The 26,571-nt window shown below is 49.0% G+C and overlaps 1 protein-coding gene across 1 annotated transcript in view; it reads right to left on the reverse strand.

Annotated features, from left to right (window-relative positions):
* MAPKAPK2 (MAPK activated protein kinase 2) overlaps positions 1 to 25,524 on the reverse strand; it is a 48,276-nt gene extending 22,752 nt beyond the window's left edge. The window contains exon 1 of the mRNA XM_066361890.1: positions 25,034 to 25,524. Within this exon, the coding sequence (XP_066217987.1) occupies positions 25,034 to 25,303 (270 nt within the window). The 5' untranslated portion in view covers positions 25,304 to 25,524. The remainder of the gene's footprint in view (positions 1 to 25,033) is intronic.
* Positions 25,525 to 26,571: the final 1,047 nt, after the last annotated feature.

Consider the following 26,571-nt stretch of genomic DNA (forward strand, 5'->3'; position numbering starts at 1 on the left):
CTTATAAGAGTAATAAAAATGTTTGTTCTACGTCTTGACAGAGGTTCGTGTTGCACAGATGGAAGCATTTATCAAAACTCATAAAATGATGCACTTTAATATGAGCACTTCACTTTATCTAAATTTTACAAAAGAATAAGTAAATGTATGAACAAATATTAAACTCTTTTCTTTGCCTATATGCCCAGAAATATATGTATATTACATAAAAAAGATTGACTGTACTTGCTACTCTGTAACCTGCTGGCCAAAGATTTCATTTGCTTTTATTAAAACTATAAATTTGCAGCCTCCAAAAGAGAAAAAAAAAAACAAATATTAAACTCTAATTAATACCTATGCACACCAAAATGTTTAGCAGTGAAGTGTACTGATGCCTGCAACTTACTATGAAATGCACACCCACAATAAGATATGCTGATGAATGGGTAGAGACGGAAAGACAGAGAAAGACATGCCAAAGCAAGGAGAGGAAAGGGCTAATGGTAGAATCTCGGTGGTTGGGTAGATGGGCGTTCACTGAACAATCCTTTCAAGTTTGCTGCACATCTGATGTGTTTCATCATAAAAAGGGGGAGGAGGGGAGAAGTAACAGCCAGTAGGGAGCACAGGAAAAGAGGTGGCTGGGAAGTCATGGGGGAGGAGAGCAAGAGGAAGAAGAGGGACTGTTTCAGCCAATACACCACCTCTCCAGGGCAGAACTGCATAAGGCCTGGCTAAACTCGGGACAGGTGGTCTTCGCCAGGATGGAGCCTACATGAGGCTGGTGCTTAGACCTTTGCTGTGGTAGTTCTTGTTCTCACAAGACCAGCTCCATCACTATCCTACTCTGCATCCAGGACAAGTCTCTGCCCCTCTCTGGCCTCCATACCTTCCCCTGGACTAAAGGGACCAGCTTAAAGTGCTTTCCAGCTCTGACAGTCTACTACTCACTGCATCTGTGCAAACCATGTTTCTAGACAAGAGCCAAAGGATGCAAGATGCAATTACAGCTTCAGCAAGCTCTAATTTCCTCCACACAAAAGGCACAGAGCTTGCTGTTATGTCAATATGTCTTCAAAGAAAGGGACTGGGTACAGCTAGCTCTCAACTGTCTGCACATGGATTACCCACTTTGCAGATCAGTGCAGCAAACACTGAATCAATGAGCAGGAGCACCTCCCCCCTCAACACACAGCAGGTTTCTGGGACACAGAACATTATGAAAGCCCAAGAGAATTAAGGAGATACATTTGCTAGAGAGAAAAAAAAGATGCTCTGATATTCTGAAAAGTCCAATTTCAATACTTTCTAGATTACCTACTCTACTATCTCTCCTTTCCCCACATCCAATGGCATGGATAATTTAAACTGAACTGCACACAAGACGGTCGGAATTTCTGTGGTCTGACCTATCTACTCTCTAGCTCTCTAGAGACACACATCGTGGAGTTTACCAAGTGAAAGAAGGATGTGCCAGAAAGCTGGCCAACCCGGTTTCAGTCCCCATTCTACAGTTAACTTGCTGAGCACCTGTAGACAAGTCACTTTCACTGTCTTCTCCTCTGGAAAATCTAGCATATGTCTAAGCCTACCTGAGGTCTAAGGTTTCTTCCAGCTTGAAATTCTTTGACATCATTCTCTCTCCTTGGGTACGTAATATAACCTTGAGATTTGTTTAGTTTTCAAAAACACATTCATAGATCCAGACAACACAATGGTGGTAACCAGGGAGGAATGGACTAAGGGAGAGTGAAAATTATGTTATTAACCAATGCTACCTCAGTTTGATTTAAAAATTTGTTTAGCCTGACCAGTGGTGCTGCAGTGGATAGAGCATCAACCCAGAACAGTGAGATCACTGTTTTAAAACCCAAAGTTGCCAACTTGAGTATGGACTCCCTGATTGAGTGCAGGATCACCAGCTTGAGCATAGGATCATTGGCACAATCCCAAGGTCGCTGGCCTGAAGCTAAGGTCACTGGCTTGAGCCCAAGGTCATTGGCTTGAACAAGGGGTCACTGGCTAAGCTTGAGCAGTCACCAATCTGATCCCTAGTCAAAGCGCATACAAGAAGCAATCAATGCACAACTAAAGTGAAGCAATGATAAGTTGATGCTTCTCTCTCTCCTCCTCCTCTCTCTCTTCCTGTCTCTCTTTCCCTTTCTTTCTAAAAAAATAGACATTTAGTTTCTATATATCCTATAGCCATACTGTGTATAAGATGACCTTTAAAGTTACAGGCTAGGTGGATCCAACATGATTCTCATTTTAGGCACATGGAAACTAAGGTACAGAGAGTGTAAGATGTTTGCCAAGGTTCCACAGCTACTTAGTGACAAAGTAAGGTCTAAAACCCAGGGTACTGAGTAGACCAACAGATTCCTCAGAAAAGTTCTGGGGACCCCTCCTAGATCAGTAACTATAACCGTCCCTTCTTTCTCTGCCTTACCCACTCAAGAGTCTAGTGCTCCTGTCCTCTGATCGTAAAGGGGAAAGGAATAGGTGTGTGTCTCTAAAACAAAGACTGTTACTTCACAAACCAAACACAACCTCTGGCAGAACTTCCTTCCCACTATTCTCCTGGGAGGTAGGGGCGGGGGTGGGGGTTAGACCAGATGCTTAGAGGTCAAGACTCAGAAATGGGAGCTCAGGAGCGTGGAGGAACTCTGGAGTTCCTGGGGAGGGGAAATCCCATCCCTCCCCTGGAATAACCATGGCCAGTCACCTAGAGGAAATCTGGGATCCTCATAAGGCAGGACAACAGGACCCCCTATCTAGGTCCAGATGTGCCACAACTGCAAGTGCAGCCACGACAGGAAATGGAGACCCAACAAGGCTAGGATGTGTGGGGGGAGGAAGGTGAGGTGCGCAGTGCCAGCCCTCCCCACTCCATGCCCACCGCGCACCACTGAGAAGTGAAGAAAGCACCAGGGAGAGGCCACAGGACAGGGTTTCAGACACTGCCTTCTAGCCTTGAGGGGGGCGGCAGGTGAATGGCCTCGTCGCACTGCCAGGACCTGGAAAGAGTACATGTAAAGGTTCTTTTGACTAGGTAGAGCCCCACCCTGGAGGAAGGAAGAATTTCCATCATAATGACCAACTTGTCTACAAGTGGCCTGAGTGCATTCCCAGCAGTGGTGATGCATCCCGCTGATGGGGAAAGGAGGGAGTCATCCCTACTCCTCCTGTACTCCCCAGTCCTCCTCCACCCTTACCCAACACCCATCTCAGTGAACTCAGAGCTTCCTGGCAAGGACTCCTGCCCCCCTGGGGCCACAGCAAGTCCTCAGGGGTCAGAGCCGCTGGAGCCCGGGAGTCTGCAATCACAGCTCCAGTTGGCAGCAGCAGCTAATATTTCTGCTTCCCAAAGCCTGGTCCACCCAGACTTCCTGCTCAGGCAGAACTGAAGGACAGCATCGGCCCTTTCTACTAACCTGGGCAACAAGCAGAGGGTTTGGGTGTGCTCCTCTCCATCTGAGTGACAAGAGCTGCTGTGGCTGTGCGTGTGGCTGAGGAAAGGTAGGAGAAGGCCAGAGGAGCTAGGAGGTGACAGACACCTCACCCTAGGTCCTGAGCGACAGGCTAACTCCCCTCCCATTGGAAAGGTAAAAAGAGGAAAAGCAGCATTAAAAAATATACATACCTATACACATACAAAGGTAGGAAATCCTGGGCCTGTCTTAATGACACTGAGGTCTACACACACTGGAAGTGTCTGATCCCCAGCAAGAGTGGCTGATTCCCACCCACATTCTCATTTGTTCCCCAGTTGCCAATTTCCTTAGAAATCATCATGGCAGCCCAGGCCGGTTGCTCAGTGGGTAGAGCGTCAGCCGGGCCTACGGACATCCTGGGTTTGATTACCAGTCAGGGAACACAGCAGAAGCAACCATCTGTTTCTCCTCCCCTTGTCTTTCTCTCCCTCTTAACCTCCCACAGCCAGTGGCTCAATTGGTCTGAGTGTGGCCATGGGCACTGAGGATAGCTCCATTGGAGCACATCAGTCTCAGGTGCTAGAAATAGTTCAGTACTCAAGCATTGGCCCCAGATGGAAGTGGATCCCAGGTGGATCCCAGTCGGGGCACATGCAGGAATCTGCTTCATTATCTCCCCTCCTCCCACCTAAAAAATAAAATTAGTCACCATGGCTTCCTGACAAAGCTGTACTGGGAGGGTACTGAGGCCAGCAACAGGCTCGGGGATTCCCTGGGCCTGAGCCTGGGTTTTCTACAAATGAAGAACACAGTGGAACCTTGACTTTCTCAGGGAGCTGGCCATCTGGGAGACCAATCATTCATTCATACCCACCTCCCATCACCAATGGCCTGGAAACAATTCTACCCAGAACTCTCGAATTTTAAAACTGCACAAACTTTAGTAAACCCACATCACAATTCTGAACTCTTCCTTAAATTTAATCCAAAATTACTTCATCTCCACTCTGTGAGTGAGGAAAAGCCACGTGCCTTTCCACCCTAGTCCACCAGATGCCCTTTGGTTGGCGGAGAGGGGAGAAAACACCCAGCCCACCTGTTTTTTCCTAGCTGCCACCTCCAGGTTCAACACAACCTCCTCCTATCGGACAGGAGAATGCAGAGAGATGAAAGAGCTAAATCTTGCTCCTGTCCACTTCCAGGATTAGCAAGCAGCTGCCCTGGGATCACCAGTCCCTCGCTTCTCTGACACTGGGGAGCTCTCAGTAGCTAGGGCCTCAAGCAGGGGAGCCTGCTCACTGCTTGTTCACCCCCTACGCTTCAAACTGCAGCTTCCCAAGCATGACAGATGTAGCTGCTATTCAGTATGTTCAAGCCAGGACAAAAGCCTTCTGTAGAAGCACAAAGCCAGCAGGGATACAGACAGGGCCAACTTCAATAGAAGCCACCTGCCAGGGGCCCTTCTTTGCCACACCCCCAGCATTCATTCACTCACACACACACACACACACACACACACACACACACACACACACCCCTCTCTTTTAAGCCTCTCAAACCTGTGTTGACCTAGAGTCAGGTGAATTCTTCTCTGAACCACTGGAAAGTTCTTCCAGAGCAGGGAGACTATAGTACAATTTCTCAGATATATTCTGTAGGATGTTAATAAGTGATAAGTAAAAAAGGAGTCCTATAAATGCCAGAAACACTAGGTTTAGAAAGTAAAATAGATTCTCTTACTACAGAACTTCTCAGAGCCTTTAAAATGTTAATGTGCACTGCAGAATATTTTCCAGATTCATCTGATCACAGAGCATCTCAGAACTGGCATTCTACCAATACATTCCAAGACTGTAGAGTCAAGAAATGAGTGGCTCTTTCCTCTATGTTTACCCAGTCCCAGTACAGAGCTCTTCCATCATTTGGAGCATTTAAGAAATACCATTCCCCCCTCATTCAGCTTCCAGTGAACAGATGAATGAACAGATGAATGAGCGCACACACACACTTGCGGTATCCTCACCATTTAATTCAAATGATGATGAAGCTTCCTCAAGGACCAGGAACTTCACCAAAGAGACTGAACCTCTGCACACATTCAAGCCAGCCTTGGCTGTGAATCACCTGTGCTATGTCACCAGGGACAAGGGTTCAGCCCCAGAGGAGCCAGCTGGTTTTATTCCCTCATCAAGTCTCCCCCTAGACTTCCCCAACTGTTTTGCATTTGGCTATAAGGGTAACTGGGCGACCACAGCCAATGTATTGTACATAGCTGTGGTCAGTGAGAGGTCACCACCATAAGAGTCACATAAGGTCGGGGTGAGCTCAGGACCAATACCACTAATTCCAACAGAGAAACCTAAAAGAAATAGCAGGCTGACCAAGGTTGACCAGCAAGGGTTCTCACCCAACCCACCTCCCATCAGTGCCAGATGCCAAGGGACAGATAACAATGACACTCAGACATGGTATTAATCATCAACATTTCCCAGAAAGTCCAGCGTTTTCATATTTAAACTATCTCAGATCGACTCTTAGATCTGATAGGAGTCCTCTCCCACTGAAAAAAACAAACAAACAAACAAAACACAAAAAAACAACTTTCTCAGACACACCTTTACTTCGGGTTAGAAAAACAGAGGCTGTGTACCCCGGGGCACGTGGGGAAAACCCCTGCAGCAGCCTCTTTTCCTACCTGGGCTTTCTGCTTCATTCAGAATAAAGCAGACTCTGAGAAAGTGTCTCCCACTGACCTCTGTGAGCACAGAGGCAGGTGCCCCCGCGCCCCCGTGAGAGGTGGCAGGGCACTCTCATGTCCCCCAGCCCTCACACAGGAAGCCCTTGCCTACTGAGCAGCTGCCCTGCTCTGAAGCCCCAGACTGTTCCTGGCATGCATACAGATTTCTTAGAACACCTTCAGCAGAGATGGAGATTGTGGTTAGTATCTGGGCACCATCAAGAGGCTGGGGAACTCCTCATGCTCCACTTCTGACCTAGGAAGGGAAGAGGCCCTAATGTCAGCTCTCCCCTCCAACACCCCCCCACCTGCAACACCAGAAAAAAAGATGACATACCACTAAGCAGTACTGAATCATCTCTATTTATCACCAAACACAAATATGTGCGCTTTATCACCATAGGAAAAAGCCCAGAGTTTATTCCTACCCTATTTTGCTAAATTTCTCTTCTTGTCTACCTGGCAAAAATAGTCACAGACCTATAGAAACTGGGAATGAAAGGGAAAATTGACAGCACTTTCTACTGAAGCCCGCTCCCCACTCCCCAAGCATCCAGGCCCTACTCCAGAGAGAGAAACATAAAAGTCCCTTTCAAGGCTCCAGCCAGCTCCCCATCTACCCAGGCCTCTTCCTCCTCGCGCCTCCCCCCCCCCAAACCAAGGGCCAGAGAGAATTCTTGGGCTTCACTCATTATCCTACGTTTCTCCTTTAAAAGGAGGGGGGGTTTGTTTGCATGTAGCTCCTTCCAAAGCTGACAATTTAATTCTTGATTTTAAAAACTTCATTGTTTAAATACCAGTTTGCCTCCAAGGCAGCCAAGGCTCCAGGCTCTGTTTGTTAATTATCAGCTGCTAAATGGCACTTTTCTCCTCACTTTCTCATCAGAGCTGATGAGGCTGAGGCCACTGTGGATACAATGCTGGTGCTAAGAAGGGGATCCAAGGCCCTTCCTAGAGTGTCAGCCCAGCATTGTGGATATCTGGGTTCAATTCCCAATCAGGGCACACAGGAGAAGTGACCATCTGCTTCTCCATCCCTTCCCCTTTTCTCCCTCTCTCTCTTTCCCTCCTACAGCCATGGCTCAAGCCAGTTGGCCACCTGGGCACTAAGGATGGCTCCATGGTCTTGCCTCAGGCACTAAAATAGCTTGGTTGCCAAGCAACAGAACAGTGGCTCCAGATGGGCAGAGCAATGATTTGTAGAGGGCTTGCAGGGTAGATCATGGTCAGGGCACATGTGGGAGTCTGTGTCCTTCCCTGCCTTTCATTTAATAAATTAAAAATAATTAAAATAAAATAAGAATCCAAACCAAGACAAGCAAGACACTACGCACTTCTGTGGGTATGTACTGCAATGCACCTCAGCTAAGCAGCCAGTACTGTGCTTGCACTGGGAGCTACCAACAAGGCACAGTCCTTGTCCTCAAGGAGCTCAGAGTCTAGCAGAGGAAAACATGGGGATGACAATAATTCAAATTCGTGGCTGTCACAGAGCTAGTATTAACTACCACCTGTGTAAAAAAGGTAGTTCTTCTGACTAGAATTGGGGGTGGGGGTGGGTGAAATCTAAGCCTTGAAGGGCATGTGCAATTTACCAGCATACAAAAGGATGGACAAGTGGAAGCCCCCCAAGAAGCTGGGGAAGCCTAAGCACGCACTGCTGAGTGGGAAGAAGCCAGCTCCTGGCAGGCTGAGTGTTCGTGGGTGATGGGGGCAGAGGTGCAATGGAAGGTCAAAGCCAGCTTATTTAAATACCAGGCTTAGTTTGCGCCTTACGCTGGAGGCGAGGGGAGACTACTAAGTTCTCTAAACAGAAGTGGTGTTTGTGGTCCTATCTGACCAAGAACGATAGCTAAGCCTCTCAATGCCTCTGAAGAAAACCAGACCAGCATCCTCGAAAAACCAGTGTTAATCATGAAGAGCACCAGAAACTCTTGCTCAGGAAGCAGCACACGGAAAAGTGGAAGGTACCAGATCGACAACCTTGGGACCCCACTGTCAGGGGCCACCGAGATGTCTCGGCAAACCTGACGACCAGAAGCACCTGGGAATGGTGTCACAGCCCTGCATCCCTTGGCAGGCCATATACTCTGAAAATGTGCCATGACATTGGGAGGCAGGGGAGCATACCACAGCTGTGCTCAAGCACCTGCAGAAGAGAGAACAGGTGTGTTCTGTGAGGGTCTGGAACACTCAACTAGCATTAAGCGCTATAACAAATGCAATAAACCAAATTTGGATTTTGGTAAACACAGAACTTTGACAAGAGACATTTTTTTTTAATAGTAAGTTCTGAAAAGGACTAAGCTCTCCATCACTGGAAGAATTTAAGCATCAGTTCCATAGATCAGTGGTGGCCAACCCCAGGTAATTAATCAGATAAAAACATACATTCCTGAATACCATTCCTGTAGAGTCTTGAACTCAATAACATACAAAGAGTGGGGCCCAGGAATCTATACTTTCAAATGTTTCCCAAGGTGATTCCTATAATCAACTTGGTTTGGAAGTCACTGGGCTAGATGAGCATTTGCTAGGATGTAGCCCTAAACAAGACAAAATAAATACTACTGAAGGTCCCGTCTACATGATTTCCTTCTCTTTACCATCTGGCCTAGACCTCAACTGCCCCCACCCCCTGGCTCTTCCACCAAACCCCTTCCAGCTCAGCTAAACCTTCACCAGTGTGTAGAATGATTACTTCTCAGTTCGGCCCTATCTGAAGAACCTTCTATGATGGCGGCTTGTTCTCTGTCTGCGTGGCCCAAAATGGTGACGACTGGGCATTTGAAAAGTGGCTAGTGCTCCAGAAGAACTAAGTTTCTATTTTCTTTATTTAAATTTATGTAGCCACATGTAACTAGCCACTAGCATATTGACCAGCACAGCTTCCTGTGAAAGAGACTTCGTATCACTGTGGAATCCAGTCAAATGAGCAAATTCAGACTCCATTCCCACCACCAGTGCCGCCTGAAGCTCATCTCCAGCCTGGACCTGCCGGCCAACGACAGGGAGATGAAATTTAGAGAAAACAGCCAGAAAGGAGGTGCTCTGTTTCGGCTGTACCAGAGAAAACAGGTCCTGAGAACAAGGAGCCTGAGAAAGACCTCTCCTCTCCGAGGACTTTGCCCTGCTCTGCCCAGCACAGCAGTTACCACCAGGACAGAGGCAGCCGTCAGCCACCTGGCAGCTTCTTCAGAGCAAGCCAACCTCACTCTCGGGTGAGCTCGTCCTCTATGGCCTAAAGCTAAGGGCTCAAAGCAGGTCTGTACTGGAGTGTTTGGCCGTACTGGGGAACAGAAACCCAAGAGAGGAAATGAATCTCACCAATAAATAAATAAATAAATAAATCAGTTTCACTACTTTTCCAGACCTCAAAAGTTTTCATCAGGAAAATATATCATCCAAACACTTCCAAACACAACTGGATCCCTGCCCAGGTAGAGCACAAAGGCCAAATTCAAACCTGACCAAGGACTCCAGATGAGCATGTGTGGTCTCCAGCCTGGATTTCTGCCTCCCACAGATCAGGCCCCTTTTCCCAGCATCTGCCAAGACACGTGCTCTGAAGTGTCTACCAGAAAGTGTCTGGGTTGCCAAATGAACACAGACCAACACAGCAGCCAGTGAGGCCAGGTGGGTGTCTGGAGCCACCTGTCTATTCAAACAGCTTTTACCGTTTCGCTGTAAGGAGCGGCCACCTGCCACCTCCCAGGCAGGCGCTGGTACAGCCTGTCTCTAGCCTGGAGGACAACAGACTTTCTCGAGGCTCCCTCAGCCCAGGTTATGGACACCTTCTCTCTGGAGAGGTAGCTTAGTCCCGCAGAGAAGAAGGACACCAGGTATGCATGAAGGAGGAAGGACGAAACAAAAACTACAGACAAAAAGCACTGTGGTGGAGAGGAGCGATGCCGTCCATCAAACACTAGATTCTTTTTCTGAAGTTTACTGGAAGATGATTTCCCCCCTTCTTGCTCTATAAAAAGAAGAAAGAACAAAAAAACATGTTGCAACTTCCTTTGTCACAGCACACGCTCAGGAAAAAACAGACCCAACCAACCCATTGCTTCACTTTCCCCTCTGTACTAACGGGCAGTCAGCTCCATCCTGAGCCCCCACTTCTGCTCGCCCAGCTCTGAGAGGCAGAGCCCCCACCCTGCCTGCCGCCTGCCACTCTTCCACCTGGGAGGCTGAGCACACGAAGGAGTGATTCCTCAGAGCCAGAGAGGAGCCCTGGGAGGGCCCAGACGAGGATAAACATCATTCTGCCACGCGTCCGCCTGGCCATTTCCTTTTCATTACCCGCCCCCACTCTATACGATGGTCAGGCAACACCCCACCCCAGCATTTCCTATTACAGGAAAGATCCACGGGGAGACATTGTCTCTTTCCCTCTCAGCCACACAGAAGCCACACAGAATGTACACTGCATGACATCCTCTGTCAGCCAGACTTTTGTCTGCACAGTGTCCTGGGTGTGTCATAGGGGTGAGGCCATGAAGTGTCACAAAAGTGGTCCTAGCCTTAGGGAGCCCATCTCATGCCCCAGACTCCTTTGTGGCCACTCTGCTTCTGACTCCATCATTTCTCTCTTCGTGTGTAAAACCAGAATCAGACCACCTGGCCTGCCTGTCAGAGAGGTACAGTAAGTCCTCACTTAATGTTCTAGGTAAGATCTGTGACTTTTAAGTAAAACAATGGATAATGAAACCAATTTTACCATAGGCTAAGTGATAGAAACAAGGGTTAAGTTCCTACAGCAGTATCTCATCAATGTTATAATAAAATGACATTATTATTCGAGGTCCTGCTGTACTTCCTGTCAGCATGCCAAGTGGAAATATATGTGAAGGCATAAGCCAGACTGAGGAGGCATTTTTCATTTCTTTCATTCTTTATACACATAGAGGTGTGCACTCCTCCTCTAAATGGTAAGTTCCCAAAGGCAGGGCCTACATCTTATCATTGTAGCAATTTGCACATAATAAGCATGCCATAAATATTTGATAATAAAACATAAATTGCTAGGTCAACTAAACACTGACTTATAGCACCGTCACAGAACTATTAGAGAGGCAGTAATGCAAGCTGTAAGGAGCCCGGGTTTTAGAATTAGACAGGCCCACAGTAATAGCCTCAGGGCTCTATACTTGCTCTTCTGTCTGCTTGCTGCCCCTCCCCCTCCAAATAGTTCCAAGGCTCACTCAAATGTCACTTTTGTAGCAAAGCCCTCCCTGAGCCCCTACTTAAAATGTCAACAGATGGCCCTGGCCGGTTGGCTCGGTGGCAGAGCGTCGGCCTGGCGTGCAGAAGTCCCAGGTTCGATTCCCAGCCAGGGCACACAGGAGAAGAGCCCATCTGCTTCTCCATCCCTCCCCCTCTCCTTCCTCTCTGTTTCTCTCTTCCCCTCCCACAGCTAAGGCTCCACAGGAGCAAGGATGGCCGGGCGCTGGGGATGGCTCCTTGGCCTCTGCCCCAGGCGCTGGAGTGGCTCTGGTCGCAATGGAGCGACGCCCTGGAGGGGCAGAGCGTCGCCCCCTGGTGGGCGTGCCGGGTGGATCCCAGTCGGGCGCATGCGGGAGTCTGTCTGACTGTCTCTCCCCGTTTCCAGCTTCAGAAAAATACAAAAAAATAAAAATAAATAAAATGTCAACAGCGTGGGCACGTGCGCGCGCGCACACACACACACACACACACTCACACACACTCCCAGTATTCCAGGGCCTTCATCTCTGCTTTATCTTCTTTATACCTATCACCATCCAATAAGCTGTATCACATCATTGACTATGTTCTGTCTGTCTCCCTCTGCTAGAACATAAGCTCCATGCAGGCAAGGTTCTGTTTTGTTTTGTTCTTCTGATCTGGTTTATACAATGTATCCCCAGAGCCTAAAATAATACTTAGCACTTAGTAGGCACTCAGTATATAATTGCTAATGAGGAATTATTCTGAACGTGTTTGAACATGTTTCCTCTTCTGTAAAATGAGGATTTTTCCTTTGCAGTATTTTTGTAAGGATTAGCAAGAGTGTAACTAAAACACCTAACACAATGTCTGATACATAGTATCTGCTCAATAAAGACTTGTTATTAGCTTGGCCTGCGGTGGAACAGTGGATAGAGCATTGACCTGGAATACTAAGGTTGCAGGCTCAAAACCTGGGCTTGCCCCTCAGTCAAGGCACATACAACAAGCAAGCAATGAACAACTAAAGTGAATCAGCTATGAGTTGATGCTTCTCATCCAACCCCTCTCTCCTCTCTCTGTAAAATCAATAAATAAAATCTTATAAAAAGACTTGTTATTAACCTAGGAAATCTTCACAGTGTTGCTAAACTTTCAACAGTGATCTGAATGAGGTAGAAGACAGGAAATAGTTATAAGTATCAAAGTCAACCTGCTGATCTGGTCTATCCTTAGGGAGGCTGTAGGAGTCAGTCTTGGCTCTACTAATTGATTTCTTAAGTAATAAATTGCTTTGGATCTTAAAGAGATAGAAAGCATCTTAAGGCAAATCCTGCTTAGAAATGCAGGGGTCTAGTCTAAGCTGCTTGAGATAAACCCTCATTATTCAAAATTCCTCTCATCTAATATAGTAGAGGCATTAAAGGGGCCCAAGCAGATAGACCTGACTAGTCACCCTCTCAGCAACTTCTGAAAATGGCTTTTTAGCAGACAGGAGGAATACAGGGACAGACACTTAGGGGGACCTTCATATACACCTAGGCCAGTCGCAGAGACCAGCCCAATCTTGCCCTTCTCCCAGAACCTCCCCCTCAACCCTGAGGATCCTTAATTATGTAGGGAGCATTCGCCCGCTGTTTGAGCCTCCCAACCAACCGCTGGTCAGTCAGCAGGAAAGAAAAAGGGCAGGCAAGGAGGAGAATAAATGTTTGTAAACATTGCTTGAATGGATGAATGAATAAAAATACTACAACCAGGAGGCGGGTGAAAGCACAGTGGCCTGCAGACAGTGAGGACAGAGAGGATGGCACCCCATCCCCAGGCTCCCTGGAACCTGGGCAGACTGACCACCTCTTTCCCAACATCTGGTTGTTTTCCAAGTACTGGGTTGCAACAATAAATGAAGAAAGCCCTTCGATTTGGAGTCCTTCCAGATCAAGTTGAAACCCTTTCATTTACAAATGAGGAAACTGAGTGAGGCCCAGACAGGTTCTAGGACTTGCTGAGAACCATGCAGCCAGCCAGGTTTCTCAGTTTTGTTTCCCCTGGAAATCTATAGCACGGAGTTAAGTGGCCCCATGAGGTTCAAACCTCTGACATCAATCCCGGCAACTTGGTGTGCAATGCTGGTCCTCTTGCAACACACAGGAGAAAGACCAGCAGATAGAGCACCTTGGACTGCATCCATGTTTCTGCTGTGTTGGAGCTAACACTAGAAGATGCCAAGAGCTGTAGGAAAGTGAGCAAGTTCCGCATCTGGCCCTCCCTCAGTCAGTTTTCAGAGAGGCAGAAGGGTCGTCTCCATAGAAGAACAGGAAAAGGAGGGGCTCTGGAACAGGGAGGAGAAGGAGAAGAGGCATCAATGGGAAACTGTGGTCAAGCCCTTACGAGAACGAGAACTCCGTTAGCAGAAACAGGTGCCAGCTTGAGTCAGCAGATCCAAGTGGGTGGAGGGAAGAAATGTCCAGAAGACTCTTCTGAGAATGGCTTTTTAGCAGACAGGAGGAATACAGGGATAGACACTTAGGGGGAATCTTCATATACACCTGAGCCAATCGCAGAGACCAGCCCAATATTGTCCTTCTTCCAGAACCTCCCCCTCAACCCCGAGGATCGTCAATTATGTAGGGAGAATCCACTATTGGTCAGTTATCACACCTATACTAGGCAGCTAGGTATAAATATACAATGCCATTTATACACTTTGTATATAAACATGCAAAGTACTCTATGAATTTAATAAGGCATATAGTAACTATATGGAAATAAGAGGATACAAAAGTGATGAAGATGCAGATATTCAAAGAACCTAGAATCCTAAATATCTAAATAATGTCACCTAGCACATGCAGAAGACATTTAAAATGTGGAATAAGCCTGACCAGGCGGTGGTGCAGTGGATAGAGCGTCGAACTGGGATGTGGAGGACCCAGGTTCAAGACCCCGAGGTCGCCAGCTTGAGCACAGGCTCATCTGGTTTGAACAAAGCTCACCAGCTTGAACCCAAGGTCGCTGGCTCGAGCAAGGGGTTACTCGGTCTGCTGAAGGCCAGTGGTCAAGGCACAAATGAGAAAGCAATCAATGAACAACTAAGGTGTCGCAACAAAAAACTAATGATTGATGCTTCTCATCTCTCTTCGTTCCTATCTGTATGTCCCTATCTATCCCTTTCTCTGGATCTCTGTCTCTGTTAAAAACAAAAAAAAAATGTGGAATAAGCCCTGGCTTGTTGGCTCAGTGGATAGAGCTGCGGCCCAGAATGCAAACATTCCAGGTTCAATCCCCGGTCAAGGCACACAGGAGAAGCAACCATCTGCTTTCCTCCCCTTCTTCTTCCCCTCCTGCAGCCAGAGGCTTGATTGGTCTGACCGTTGGCCTCAGGCACTGAGGATAGGTTGATGGGCCCAGACAGGAGTTGCCAGGTGGATCCCAGTTAGGGCACATGCGGGAGCCTATCTCTCTATCTCCCCTCTTCTCACTTAAAAAAAAAAAACAAAAAAAAAAAACAATGTGGAATAAGCCTGACCTGTGGTGGCACAGAGGATAACACATCAACCTGGAATGCTGCTCTGGTCTGAAACTCTGGGCTTGCCTGGTCAAGGCACATACGGAAAACAACGAGTTGATGCTTCCTGCTCCTTCCTACCCCTTTCTCTCTCTCTCCTCTCTCTAAAATCAATAAATAAAATCTTTTTTAAAAAATAAATAATAGGCCTGACCTGTGGTGGCGCAGTGGATAAAGCATCGACCTGGAAATGCTGAGGTCGCAGGTTCGAAACCCTGGGCTTCCCTGGTCAAGGCACATATGGGAGTTGATGCTTCCAGCTCCTCCCCCCTTCTCTCTTCTCTGTCTCTCTGTCTCCCCCTCTCTCTCCTCTCTAAAAATGAACAAACAAACAAAAAAAATCCTTTAAAAATAAATAAATAATAAATAAATAAATAAAATGTTGATTAAAAGGTACCAGTGCCTTGACAAGTTGGACAGGGAGAGATGGGACCAGCTTCTGGCGTGGAAGGCTTCATGAAAGCAGCAGCATTTGTACAGGGCAGAATAGGCAGGTGCAGACAGCGGTGGGGCACAGAGGTAAAGAAGCTACAGAGAGACAGATGGGATGCATACCATGCAACGGTGGGGGGCTAGGAAAGCAGAGTCCTGTTAGAAAACAGGATAGAAAAGCCACTTAACTGAAACATAGCATGCATTTAAAAAAAAAAAAAAAAGACCAAGGTCAGCTCAGGGAAGGACCTGGAAATCTCCTGTATTCTGCAAGCAAAGGGATCCACCGAAGGGTTCAAACTGAGAAGCTCCATGGTCAGTGCTGGGCTTTCAGCAAACTAATCCTCCATGCACTCCAATGAACTGAGGGCCCAAACCTTCCCTCCATGGCTGAGGCTCTCAGAGCCTGCTGTGTGTTTCTACTGCCCCCCATTCTCTATTCTTCTTTCTCAAATTACTCTTCAAAGCCAATTTTACGCTCTTTTGAAAATATCTAAGGCAAGGTAATCAAAACAATTAATTGCACGAAATCAGGACAACATGCAAAAGGGCATCCATGCCCTCTTCTTCCTCCCTAAGAGGAAGCCAGGGGTAGGGAACATGAGGATATGAAGTCCCTGGGAATCCCACAAGCTCTGTAGAAAGATTATGATGCTTGTGAGCCTGGCAGCCAGAGGGAATAATAAAACTCTGGCATTTCTATACACATAAGCATTTATAAAGCGTATTACTACGCATGCTCATTTAGTCCCTGTGGCCTTTTGTCTTTAGGAGATCTGGGTGCCTGTAGGGAGAGAGGCTGGATGAAAGATACAAGATGACCCCTTGCTGCCCTCATCAACACAGTAGAGCGGAGAGCTCCAAGCTCCAAGACACAGTCTCTTCACCAGTCCACCTGCATTCCTAGAATGCTCTAAGTTCCACACATGGCCTCAAATGCACAAGGGACCCTCTCACTTCCCAGCCCCCATGACCCCGAGCTCTGCAGAAGTCAGGCATGCAGAGCAACCTGCGGATTCTGCACCAAGAGAGGCTTCCCTCCCCAGCAGCTCCTGTGAAGCCTGGCCTTTAGACTCCTCCCAGCCTTTCTCTAAGAATGGCAGAGGCCAGGGAAGGAGGCCTGTGGGAGGGAGAGAAGGGCAGAGCTCGGCTACCCAAGGACAGGGGCTCCTTCTGTCAGAGTTAAAAATAAACTCTTAGCAATTTACACCCAACTCCTCCCCTCCAGAGGCCAATGGGCCTTGACAGATGAAACCTCTCCCTGCGGAGGAAAGGACAGACAGGAGAAGGCAGACCGGGAGCCGTGGTCCGGCCATGGGCATGCCAGCAGTGTGGTGACTGCCCAAGGGAAGGAAGGGGGTGTGGAGCAGGGGATGGAGGGGGTAAATGGTGATGGACAGAGACTTGACTTGAGGTGGTGAACACAGTGCAGTGTACAGATGATGTGCTACAGAACTGTGCACCTGAAACCTGTAGGGTTTCATTAACCAGTGTCACTCCAATAAATTCAACAAAAAGGAAAAAAAAAGACACGATCTAGGTATGTAACTTCAGCTGAAGGCGAAGGGCCTCCTAAGTCCTACCATGGCTTCTATTACTCTTCCTACACTCCCCGTCTCCCATCCTAACCTTCGTCACAGGACCCTTCCTATCCGTGCTATGGTTAGTACCAACACTTGTCCAAGTACTAGAAAAATCAGAAAGGAGAGAATGCCAAAGTCAAACGAAAAAAAATACTCTGTCCAGAATCCATCAGTTGAGCAGGTGTCCCAGCTACCTGAGCCCCTTTCCTCACTTCCTTCTCCAGGTCCACAGAGAAGGGGTCACCTTGATGGACTTCAATGGACACAGATCACCAATCTCCCTACCGTGCCCCCCCCCCATCAGGAGGCAAGTGAGACACCCTGTGACCCCTGCAGGTGGCTGAGCTGGGAGGGCCCAAGGGGCCATGGCCTAACTCAGGAAGCCAGGGCCCAGTTATTCTTGGAAGCCAGAGGAGATGAGGTCACACTTGTGAATGTGGTAACCCAAAGCCCATGCTGCCGAGGGGGAGAGTATTGCTTAGCGACAGGCAGGAGTCCTAGGGAAGGTAGCACGTTCAGGCTCAGGGCAGCCGGGGTGAGGGTCTGGGACAGCCACAGGCAGCGCTCCTCCCCACCCTGCACCCCTTCTGGCAGGGAGGCCTGCTTTCAGGTGGAGCCTGGAGGAAGCCAGAGCTGCAGGCAAGCACAGACGAAAGTCTAATGAACTACAATGAACCTGCTCCCCTCCCCTCCTCTCCCCCTTCCCCTAGTCGGGAATAAGCAAGGCAGCGCCCCAGGGCCTTTGTGCACAGACAGCTTGCTACCTGGACAAACACCAGCCACGGCTCGCTCCCAGCACCCAGAAAGCGAACTGGTCCCCAACCTCCTTACCAAGCTGAGGCTGGAAGCCACGGGGCAAGTGGGGAGGGCACGAGTGAAAGAGCTCAGCAATGTGGCAGGGAGACCTGGGACAGACACCAGGCCTGGCAGTGAGGGGAGGCTGCTTCAGTGGCAGGTTTATTTTTAGCTGTTGGGATAGAGGGGCTGAGTAACAGTCCTGGACCCTGGGCAGGAGACCAGGTTTCAAATGCCCAGTGTGGGCTGACAGCCTCAGAACAATATGGATAATCAAAATGGCAGCAAAGTGACCAACTCAGTCATCTGCCTGGTGAGGGGCAGGGGGCGTAGAGGTATGGAGTCTGTACGAGCAGGAGCGTGGAAGAGCTGGCAGGTGTATTGTGGGCAGGTCTCTTCTTAGGCCCCTCCCTTGCCAGGGATTGGTAAGATTTCTCCTTTGCTTCAGGTTCAAAAGAAAAATCTTCATACAGAAAAGCCAAGCAGTCAGAACAGTTCCCTTCGCTCCCCTCATCTTCTCGGAGGCTTCCAATGGTGTCCATGAAGTTCACGCCTCTGTCATGGCTCTTTACCTCCAGACAAGCCCCAGTGGGACACTAGCCACGGAGATGCCTGGAAACGTCCCATAAGAGTAAGATGCCCTTTCTTCTGACCCTGGGACAGCTCAGGAATAAACACATAGCCTGGCTGGGCTTGGAGGGAATGTCAGCTACAGAAGACAGGCACTGACCTTAAGGCTGTGTCTCAGCCTCTACCACCCGCTGGATGGCATGATGATACACGAAGGTGTTTCCTGGATCAGAGAATAAAGACCCCCCCCCAGTGGCTGAGCAAAACCTTACCCCCTTTCCACTGTGTCTCTTCTTCCAACAGCCAAACCTGATGGCCTGGCACACGGGACCCAACAGTCCAAAGCTCCAGGGCTGAAACTACTGCATTAGCCTTGGAGGGGTAAGAAGAGAAGAGAACACATCATGGGGCATCCCCCTCTCCTCTTTCTTCTTCAGACTCCTGATATCCCTCGTACCCAGTCCTACAGGAAAGAAGCAGTACCAAAACATAAATCCTAATTTCCCCATCAGCTCTGGGAATCAGTCTCCAATTCCCACTTGAGAACAGGCACTAGCCCATGCTGTACTTTTGAGTGAAACAGAAGAGACACCCATGTGGATGGACACAGCCACACACCATGACAAAGCCTGACAACTGGACAGTGGACAGTTGACAACTGGACCGTAGATTGCAACCCTCACTCACTTGCTCACCCAGGTGCCCAGGTGCAGGGTACAGCCTGCATCACCAACACCAGGAGCCGTGTTTGGTCCCATCACTTCAGATGGGGAAAAAAGTTTCAGATGGGAAGTTAAGGAATTCCCCATCTCCGCCTTGAGCCACAACTGCACTGAGAGACTTCTGATTTCAAGGATAGTAGACTCACACCCCATAGAGTCAGCCATGCTCACTGTCTGGCTACATGCTCTCTGCTAACTGAAACACTTTCCATGTGTTCACACTGCAAGGGATGGGTCCCTTTGCCAGCTGGTCAGTGATGATAATCAACTGGACACAGACTGCCCTGGAGCCCAGCATTAAGTCTAAGAAAAAGGCATCCATGCCCGCCCGGGACTGCTGAAGGACACATGAAGCAAGTCAGCCAGCTAGCCTGCTCGCCCGTGCCTCTCGCTTCCGGGGTAGTCTGTCACTGCCCCACACTGCCACTGCTCAAGGAGCCACAATGGCCTGACACTCTGGTGTGTGCACTGAGGCCTGGAGAGTTTAACTGACCTGTTCAAGGTCACACAATTAACTAGCAAGGCACAAAGACTAGACCTTTTTTCTTTCTTTCTAGTCTAACATAAAACCCATCGCACTGGGCTCATCTCTAGATATCCCTATACATACGTATGTTAAAATGCAAAACATCAGTATTCCCCTAAAGACTAGAAAATCTGATTTGGATTACATACCTGATATACATCAAGCTGCCACAGTGGTGTGGTCCCTTCTTTTTACCAGTGTCCCCATTTATAAGGTGACCTATGTAGAGAGATCCTTGTGACCAGTTAGTGGAGCTCAGTTTAGCACTGTCTTCAACAATCCCAGTAATACTACCTTTAGCAATTAAAAAAATCAAAGAAATCCAGATCAAGAGGAGGTGCCAGGGGAAGCGAGTCCCAAGGCATGGCTCTTATGCTGACCCAAGGTAAGACCCCGGACACACCACTCAACCCTCCTGGACTGACCCAGCTTTTTCCTCAGTGAGATGGAAGGAGTCACGAAAGATGACAGGAGAGTATGGTCAGCTCCAAGTTGCTGTGAGATATGGGCCCCTTTACCACAGGGCCTTAAATCATTACCAAGAGCAGGTACAGCCCCTTCAAATAAACACAGAAAATTCTGCCCTGCCCATCCACCTCCCTCTGGGACACCTGGAAAGATGCAATATAGGAAGGAGGAAAACAGAGCCCACATGATCCTTGGAAGGGCCTGAAGTAGAGGAGAGAGAACAGGAAAGTATGAATGCTGTGCCACAGACATCAAACCACAGGGGAGAATCCTGGATCAGAGCGGGAGAGGGCCACCTGGGAAATGGAAAAGGGCTTAGAAGCAGATGCCCGTGCCCTGTCCTTCCCCACTGTGGCTGACATTCCTCCTGGCACAGAAGCCACAGCAAGTGAGTGACAGGAGGTTTGGCTCCCTCCCCCAACCCCAGGACCTGGCCAGGAATTAAGTTTGCCTACAGCAGTCCCGAAGCTTGGCTCCTCCAGGCCTCACCCTGAATCCCCTGCACCTGCTTTAGTAAAGTCATCACTGAGGATGGCCCAACTTCTAGGATCCCAAGCAGTCAAAACATACTGATCATGGACACCAATACCTTCATCCTCCTGAAGAGGAACCCCTTCACTTCCCAGATACCCACCGGCATCTGGTCCCGAGCCTGGGGCTGCTCTCCTCCACCCCCCACCTCAGTAAGCCACTGATCCCAGATCTTAGCTAGAGATTATTTTCAAGCTCTATCAAAGCCCAGAATTCACAAGTGAAAAAGGAACATGAGCCAACTGGCTTTGATCCTGCCTCAGTGGATGCCAAAGGCCTGCTGTGGTCTGCAGGGGCCAGAGGCCCAGGAGAGACAGGGTCTCTGACACCTTCCCTCAAAAAACCATAAGCCAACCTCAGCAATTTACAACCTTTCTTTATTACATCCTGTTCACTTACTTCATGACCCCCAAACACTTTAAAACCTGCTTTTATTTTAATACAAAGATGGCTCTGGTTCAATTCTGAGCCACCAGCCCCACCGGCTCCCCACCAACCCGATCTCCTGCTCTCGGGGCCAACATCTCCTTCACCTCCTGAAGATCTGTTCATTCCTCAGACGCCCAGCAATGAGCTGCTCTCAGCTCCATCGATCCTCACAGATTTCCCTGCTTCAAAGCTCCTCTGTTCCCAAACACACGATCTAGTCCTTAGAACAGCAAAGTCCAGTGGAACTTCCTACAAGGATGACAATGTTCTTCTGCACTTTTCAGTTCAGTAGCCACTAGCCATATCTAGCTACTGAACACTTCAAATGTGGCTAGCAACGGATTTTTAAATTTTAATTTGGCTTAATTTAATTGATTTTAATTTAAATAGAATGCATGTAGGGAGGAGCTCTAGTGCTCGCTCTACCAGTATCCAGACCAGCCAGGAGCGGTTCCAATCTGCTCCCCTGCACAATATCAAAGGAAGCCACAGTGCAGGGTGCTGCATGATCTGGGTAGGAAGGACCACTGGAGAAAGAAAAGGAGAAACCACAGGACCTTTCTCTAATCCACACAATGGAAAGATAAACAGAGATAAGTTATGACAACATTCTATATTTTTTTAAAGCAGTAACATTTCACCTAATCAGAGTCACACAGCAGAGAGGGGCAGCGATGCCAGCTTTAATTAAATTTGTTCAGCTAATACCTACGAGTCACCAGGACACCGTGAAGCAAGAGCAGCTGAAGCACCCCACGGGGGATACAGCCAATTACTACTCAAGTGGGTTGAGACTGGGCATCCGTATCAAAGAAATAGTTAATAGACTTCCTATATTCCTATACAAAAAATAATAATAACAAATAAGATTTCTATCAAACATCCCCTAAAAGGGGGAGGAAAAAAACACTTGATACCATAGATTCAAAACTCACGGAGCTGCTGAGCTGGTTTATATGCTGCCCCTCCAACTGCTGAGGAGGTGATAAACGTCCACCCAGCACCCCCTTGCCACAGCCAAGGAGGGCCTGTGGTGACAGTGCAGCTCCTTGTGGGGCTTGAGGGATTCTACAGGAGCAGTCCATCCCAGGTACCAGCCTGCTGATGACACTGCAGTTACCAAGTGTGAAGAGGCCTGAGACCCAGGGAGTCAGGTGTACTGGGTTTTAATCCTGCCTCTGCCAAGTGTGTGGTTATGTGGCCTTAAGCAAGTCTTTGCTCTAGGCCTTACTTTTCTCATCTGCAAAATGAGGAGGTTAGATGAGATGACCTCTACAGTCCCTTCTAACTCTGAAGTATGAGGATGACTCAGAACTCAGGAGAAGGAGCCAGGAGAGATGGTGAAGTGACGTCATAGCACCCACCAAAAGCATTACATGTTAGATCTCTCAGATGAAGGTAGAAAAGCAGCAGGGCGGGCAAGTTGAGACCATTACTTTAAGCACTGATTTCACTTAACAAGGCTAAGAGGTCACAGGCCACAAACAGGGAGTAGGGCATCTAGGCAGTCACCACCTCCCATCAACTGTCAGAGCTGTGGAACAGCATCAGAGCTGTGGAACAGCAGGCATCAGAACTCCACTCGCGGCTTCCCTCTCTGCCCCAAAGCCCCAGGAACGGCATGACACATGGTGGAGGGTGGAGGGCTTCCCCTTTTCCTTTTCACACCTTCTCCATCGGGAGATCCTTCCTGCCCCACCCCACCTGCCTCCCTTGCTTTATAATCAAAACACCTCTGGTTTTGAAAATCACTTCACTACTCAGCACTTAAGGTTCAGTTAATCAAGATGCAAGATCTAGCTCTTTGGTGTATGTTTGGAACAGGATTCTTTGAACCAGATTCCCCCCCCAGCTGTAATTATGTGTTAGCCAATATTTGGATATGGAAGTGCTGTTGACACTGCTGTCAGCCTCTGAATGCCTCATCCCTTCTTTCTCCCTCTATTATTAAGTTTTTACACAAAGATGTGTGGGAAATCTACAATTTAAGAGTTGAGTCAACTTACAAGATCTGGGAGCAGACTGCCTGTCAAAACAGACTCTGACTTCAATTGTCATCCACTTCTAACCTGACATGGATAAACTCTGAGTGTTATTTGAAATACTGCCGAATTTTCCCTTTCAGAACTATTCAAAGGGGGAAACAGCCAAATCTCTTTCCTAGTAATTACAACAGAAATCTTAATTGCCATCCAAAAGCATTTTAGAGGGTGGTTTTGTGTACCTATTAGATAGAATAAGGAGCAGAAATTGAGAGCTTTTGTTCTAAAGTCTTTATACCATGTTCCAACTTTCCAAGAAAATGAGCAACCAGTGTCCCCAAACTGCAGATGCGTGAAGGCAGATGGCATCTCAGAGGCAAGAGAAAAATCTCCTGGAAAGAAATGTCTGTCACTTCCTCAATAATACAGGTTAACTGTGGTCAAACAGTATTCACTCAATTCTACTCCCCAAGGTCAGAGCCATGGTCTGACCACTTCCCTCTCTCAGTCCCCAGTTATGAGTGTGGAAAGAGTGGTCTAAGGAACAAAAAAGGATTCAAGTGTTCAAGATACTGAAATATTCCTTCTCCAACAGTCCAACACTAAACCTAAACAACAATCAAAAGCCCACAGCAATACTTTAGAGTGGAAACCAAAGAAATTTGACAGTTTTGGGGCTAGATGAAAGATCTCCCCCAAGAGGGATAATGAAAGCAGCAAGAAAAAATTATTTATAGAGGCCTAAAATCTGGAAATTGCACGTTTGTGTCCTCTACAACCCTGAAGTACATAAGAGAGTATATGTTTATCTAATTATATATTCCAACAGTCTATCTATCTGAGTTTTGTATTAACAGCTAAAATACAGCAAGCAGTGGGGGTTGAGGAGGAAGAGAGAAATATAACACAGGAAGTAATTTCCTCCTCCAATCATTAAGACACCCCAAGGGAAATAGGCGTGATGTGTCACCTTTTAGAGATGCGGTTTGATCTGAAAATCCTCTGAGGGGAAAACCTTTTTAGTGACTGGGAATACTGGAGTCCACTGCACTGGGGACTCATCCATCTCATCAGGCCTCCAAGTCCATTCTGTTTAACTTCTGAAGTAGATAGTCTCACTGAAATTTCTATTCTCCCCCTACTACACACACACCCCAAAAATAAAAATAAACAAATAGAAGGCTGGGTTTCCCCAATTCAAAGATTATGCTCCCTCCCACTGTCTATACCCAGGACGCAGGTGGCCACTTCGGATATAAGGAATCAGTACGGGGCCAAGCGTGGTTTCCAGACCCGGTTTACAAAGATCAATGACGCTATGGAAACAGCAGACGCCGCGCCGGAGCCTCCTGGCCTCCCATATGGAGCCTCACAGGCACGGAAAGTAGGAGGGCGCCAGCTCTCAGATCAAAACAATACCTCCTACCCCGGGGTGAAGGGTGGGGGCGGTGGCCCCGCGGAATCCCCAGCTTTGCACCTACCTCCCCGGCCCGCGCGCGCCTAGGCGGCCCCGCCGCACTCGCGAGGCCCAGGGAAGTGAAATCACACATTCCGGCTCCCAAATAAGGAGTGAGCCTAAATAAACCTCTGAGATCCGACTTCTCCAAACCAACGGACCAACCAGCTCAATGAGTAATGGGCCTTTTGTGCCCGCAGAAAGAAAGGAAGGAGGGAGGAGAGGATGGGGAACCACAACCTCGGAAAATCACTTCCTCGAGACGCGGTGAAATTAGCAGAAGTGGTCCCGAAGCCAACCGTTCAGACTTGGCTGGATCCCGCTCAAACCCCAAAATGGCAGAGTCCTCACGAGTCCTCTCGAGTCCCGGCCACTCACACCCGAGGTGACCGGAAACGCGGTCTAGGCGGCGTGGTCAGCTCAGACCTGACCTTCCCGCTGCCCCCGCCCCTGCTGCGCACTTGGCACCCTCCGCACCCGGACCCACCGCCCAGCCGCGGCCGGGACTCCGTCCCAGGAAGAATCGGCGCGGTCACGCCGAGCGATTGTGCGCTCCGGGCGCTCCAGGGCGCCGGGCGTCCTCCCTGGGAGCTCCCCTCTGTCCGACCTCCCCTCCCAAGGCCCCCAAACCTACTTTTAGGGCGAATTTTTCCTGGGTCCTCTTGTTGAAGATCTGCAAAACTTTCCCGTTGATGCCCAGCCCCAGGACCTGGGTGGTGACCTTGTAGTCGTCGATGATGGCGTTCTTCTTGATCTGCAGGCTCGACTTGACATGGAACTGGGGAAACTGCTGCGGGGGCTGCGGCGGCGGCTGGGACGGGGCAGGGGGCTGCGGCGGCGGCGGCGGCGGCGGCGGATTGGGGAACAGCACCGGCGGGGTCTGGCCCTGGGAGTTGGACAGCATGGTGCCGGGAGATGCGGGAGCAGAGGCGGGAGGGCCCCCGGCCGCCCCCTCCTCCGGCTCCGGACGGGGTCCCCGCCACCCCCCGCCCGGCGACGAAGTTTGCTCCGGGCTGGAGCCGGCTTCCCCGGCAGGGCCCGGCTCCAGGCTCAGCGGGTCGCGAGGCTCCGTGGGTCCCGCCGTGCGCCGCTGGCGCCCACCGGCCCTGCTCCCTCCCTCCCACCCTCCCCCCGGGGGCCTGGCGCTCGGTGGAACGCGGGACCGCGGGGGCCCAGCCGGGGGGGAAGCGGCCGCGCGACAAACTACTCAGCCCGGGGGCCGGCGGCCGCGTCACAGCCTCGTCTGCGTCCGGGGCCGGTCCTTAAAGGGGAGGGTCGGAGGGGGCAGGGCTTGGGAGGAGGGCGGGGCGGGGGAGGCGTGGTGTGGAGGAGGGGCTGGCTGGCCTTAAAGGGAAGGACTCGAAGCCTCCAGAGCGTGGCGAGTGGGGCTGGAGGCTGGGGGTTTAGGGACAGGGAGTGGGGACCGAGAAATCCTAGTCCTTAATTAATCAGGACCACAAAAAAGGGAAGGGAAAAGCGTATGAAAGTAGCTACATAGTTCAGATAGAAAATCCACTTTTCTCCAACTGTCTGGCTTTAAGCAGCAGCCAATTGGGAGATAGGAATGTATTTTGAAAGAGAGAAGAATGAGTAAGAAATATGGGTTGAATGGGACCACAGTGTTGGGCTGAATCTAGAGGTCATTCATCGTAGGAATACATGTGAAGCAAATATTAACTCTGACTTAGGCATTTCTTTTCCCATAAATTTGTTTTTCCGTAAAGACTTGCATAACTTTGAACAATTTAGTAATTAAACCTTTGAACATTTTTTTTTTCCACCTAAATTCGCTTTAAAAAAGGATACAGAGCGGGAAAAGGACATTCAGACAGCCTAAATTCGGGGAGCCTTTACCAAGGCCGTGTGATCCTGAGCAAGCCACTGCGCTCTTTCCGTGGAAGAAGAGCGATACCTTTTCATAGGGATGCGGAGAGAAGTAGACAGTGTAGCAAATGGGAAGGTCTGGTGAATAGGTTCTGATTTCCCATGTGGGAAAGTTAGACCCTGAACCTACAACCATAAGTAGAAGTGGGTATATTTGAAGAAGCAGAGTTCCAGTCCAGGTTAGCCTTATGTCTCCAAGGAAGATACTAAGAATCTAGCTGTACCTACATCAGAGGAAGAGACTGGAGTGGCCATAAATATAAGCTGCCAGAAGGTGTCTATACACAT

Source organism: Saccopteryx leptura, chromosome 2 (genome assembly GCF_036850995.1).
Source record: "Saccopteryx leptura isolate mSacLep1 chromosome 2, mSacLep1_pri_phased_curated, whole genome shotgun sequence".
Classification (NCBI taxonomy): domain Eukaryota; kingdom Metazoa; phylum Chordata; class Mammalia; order Chiroptera; family Emballonuridae; genus Saccopteryx; species Saccopteryx leptura.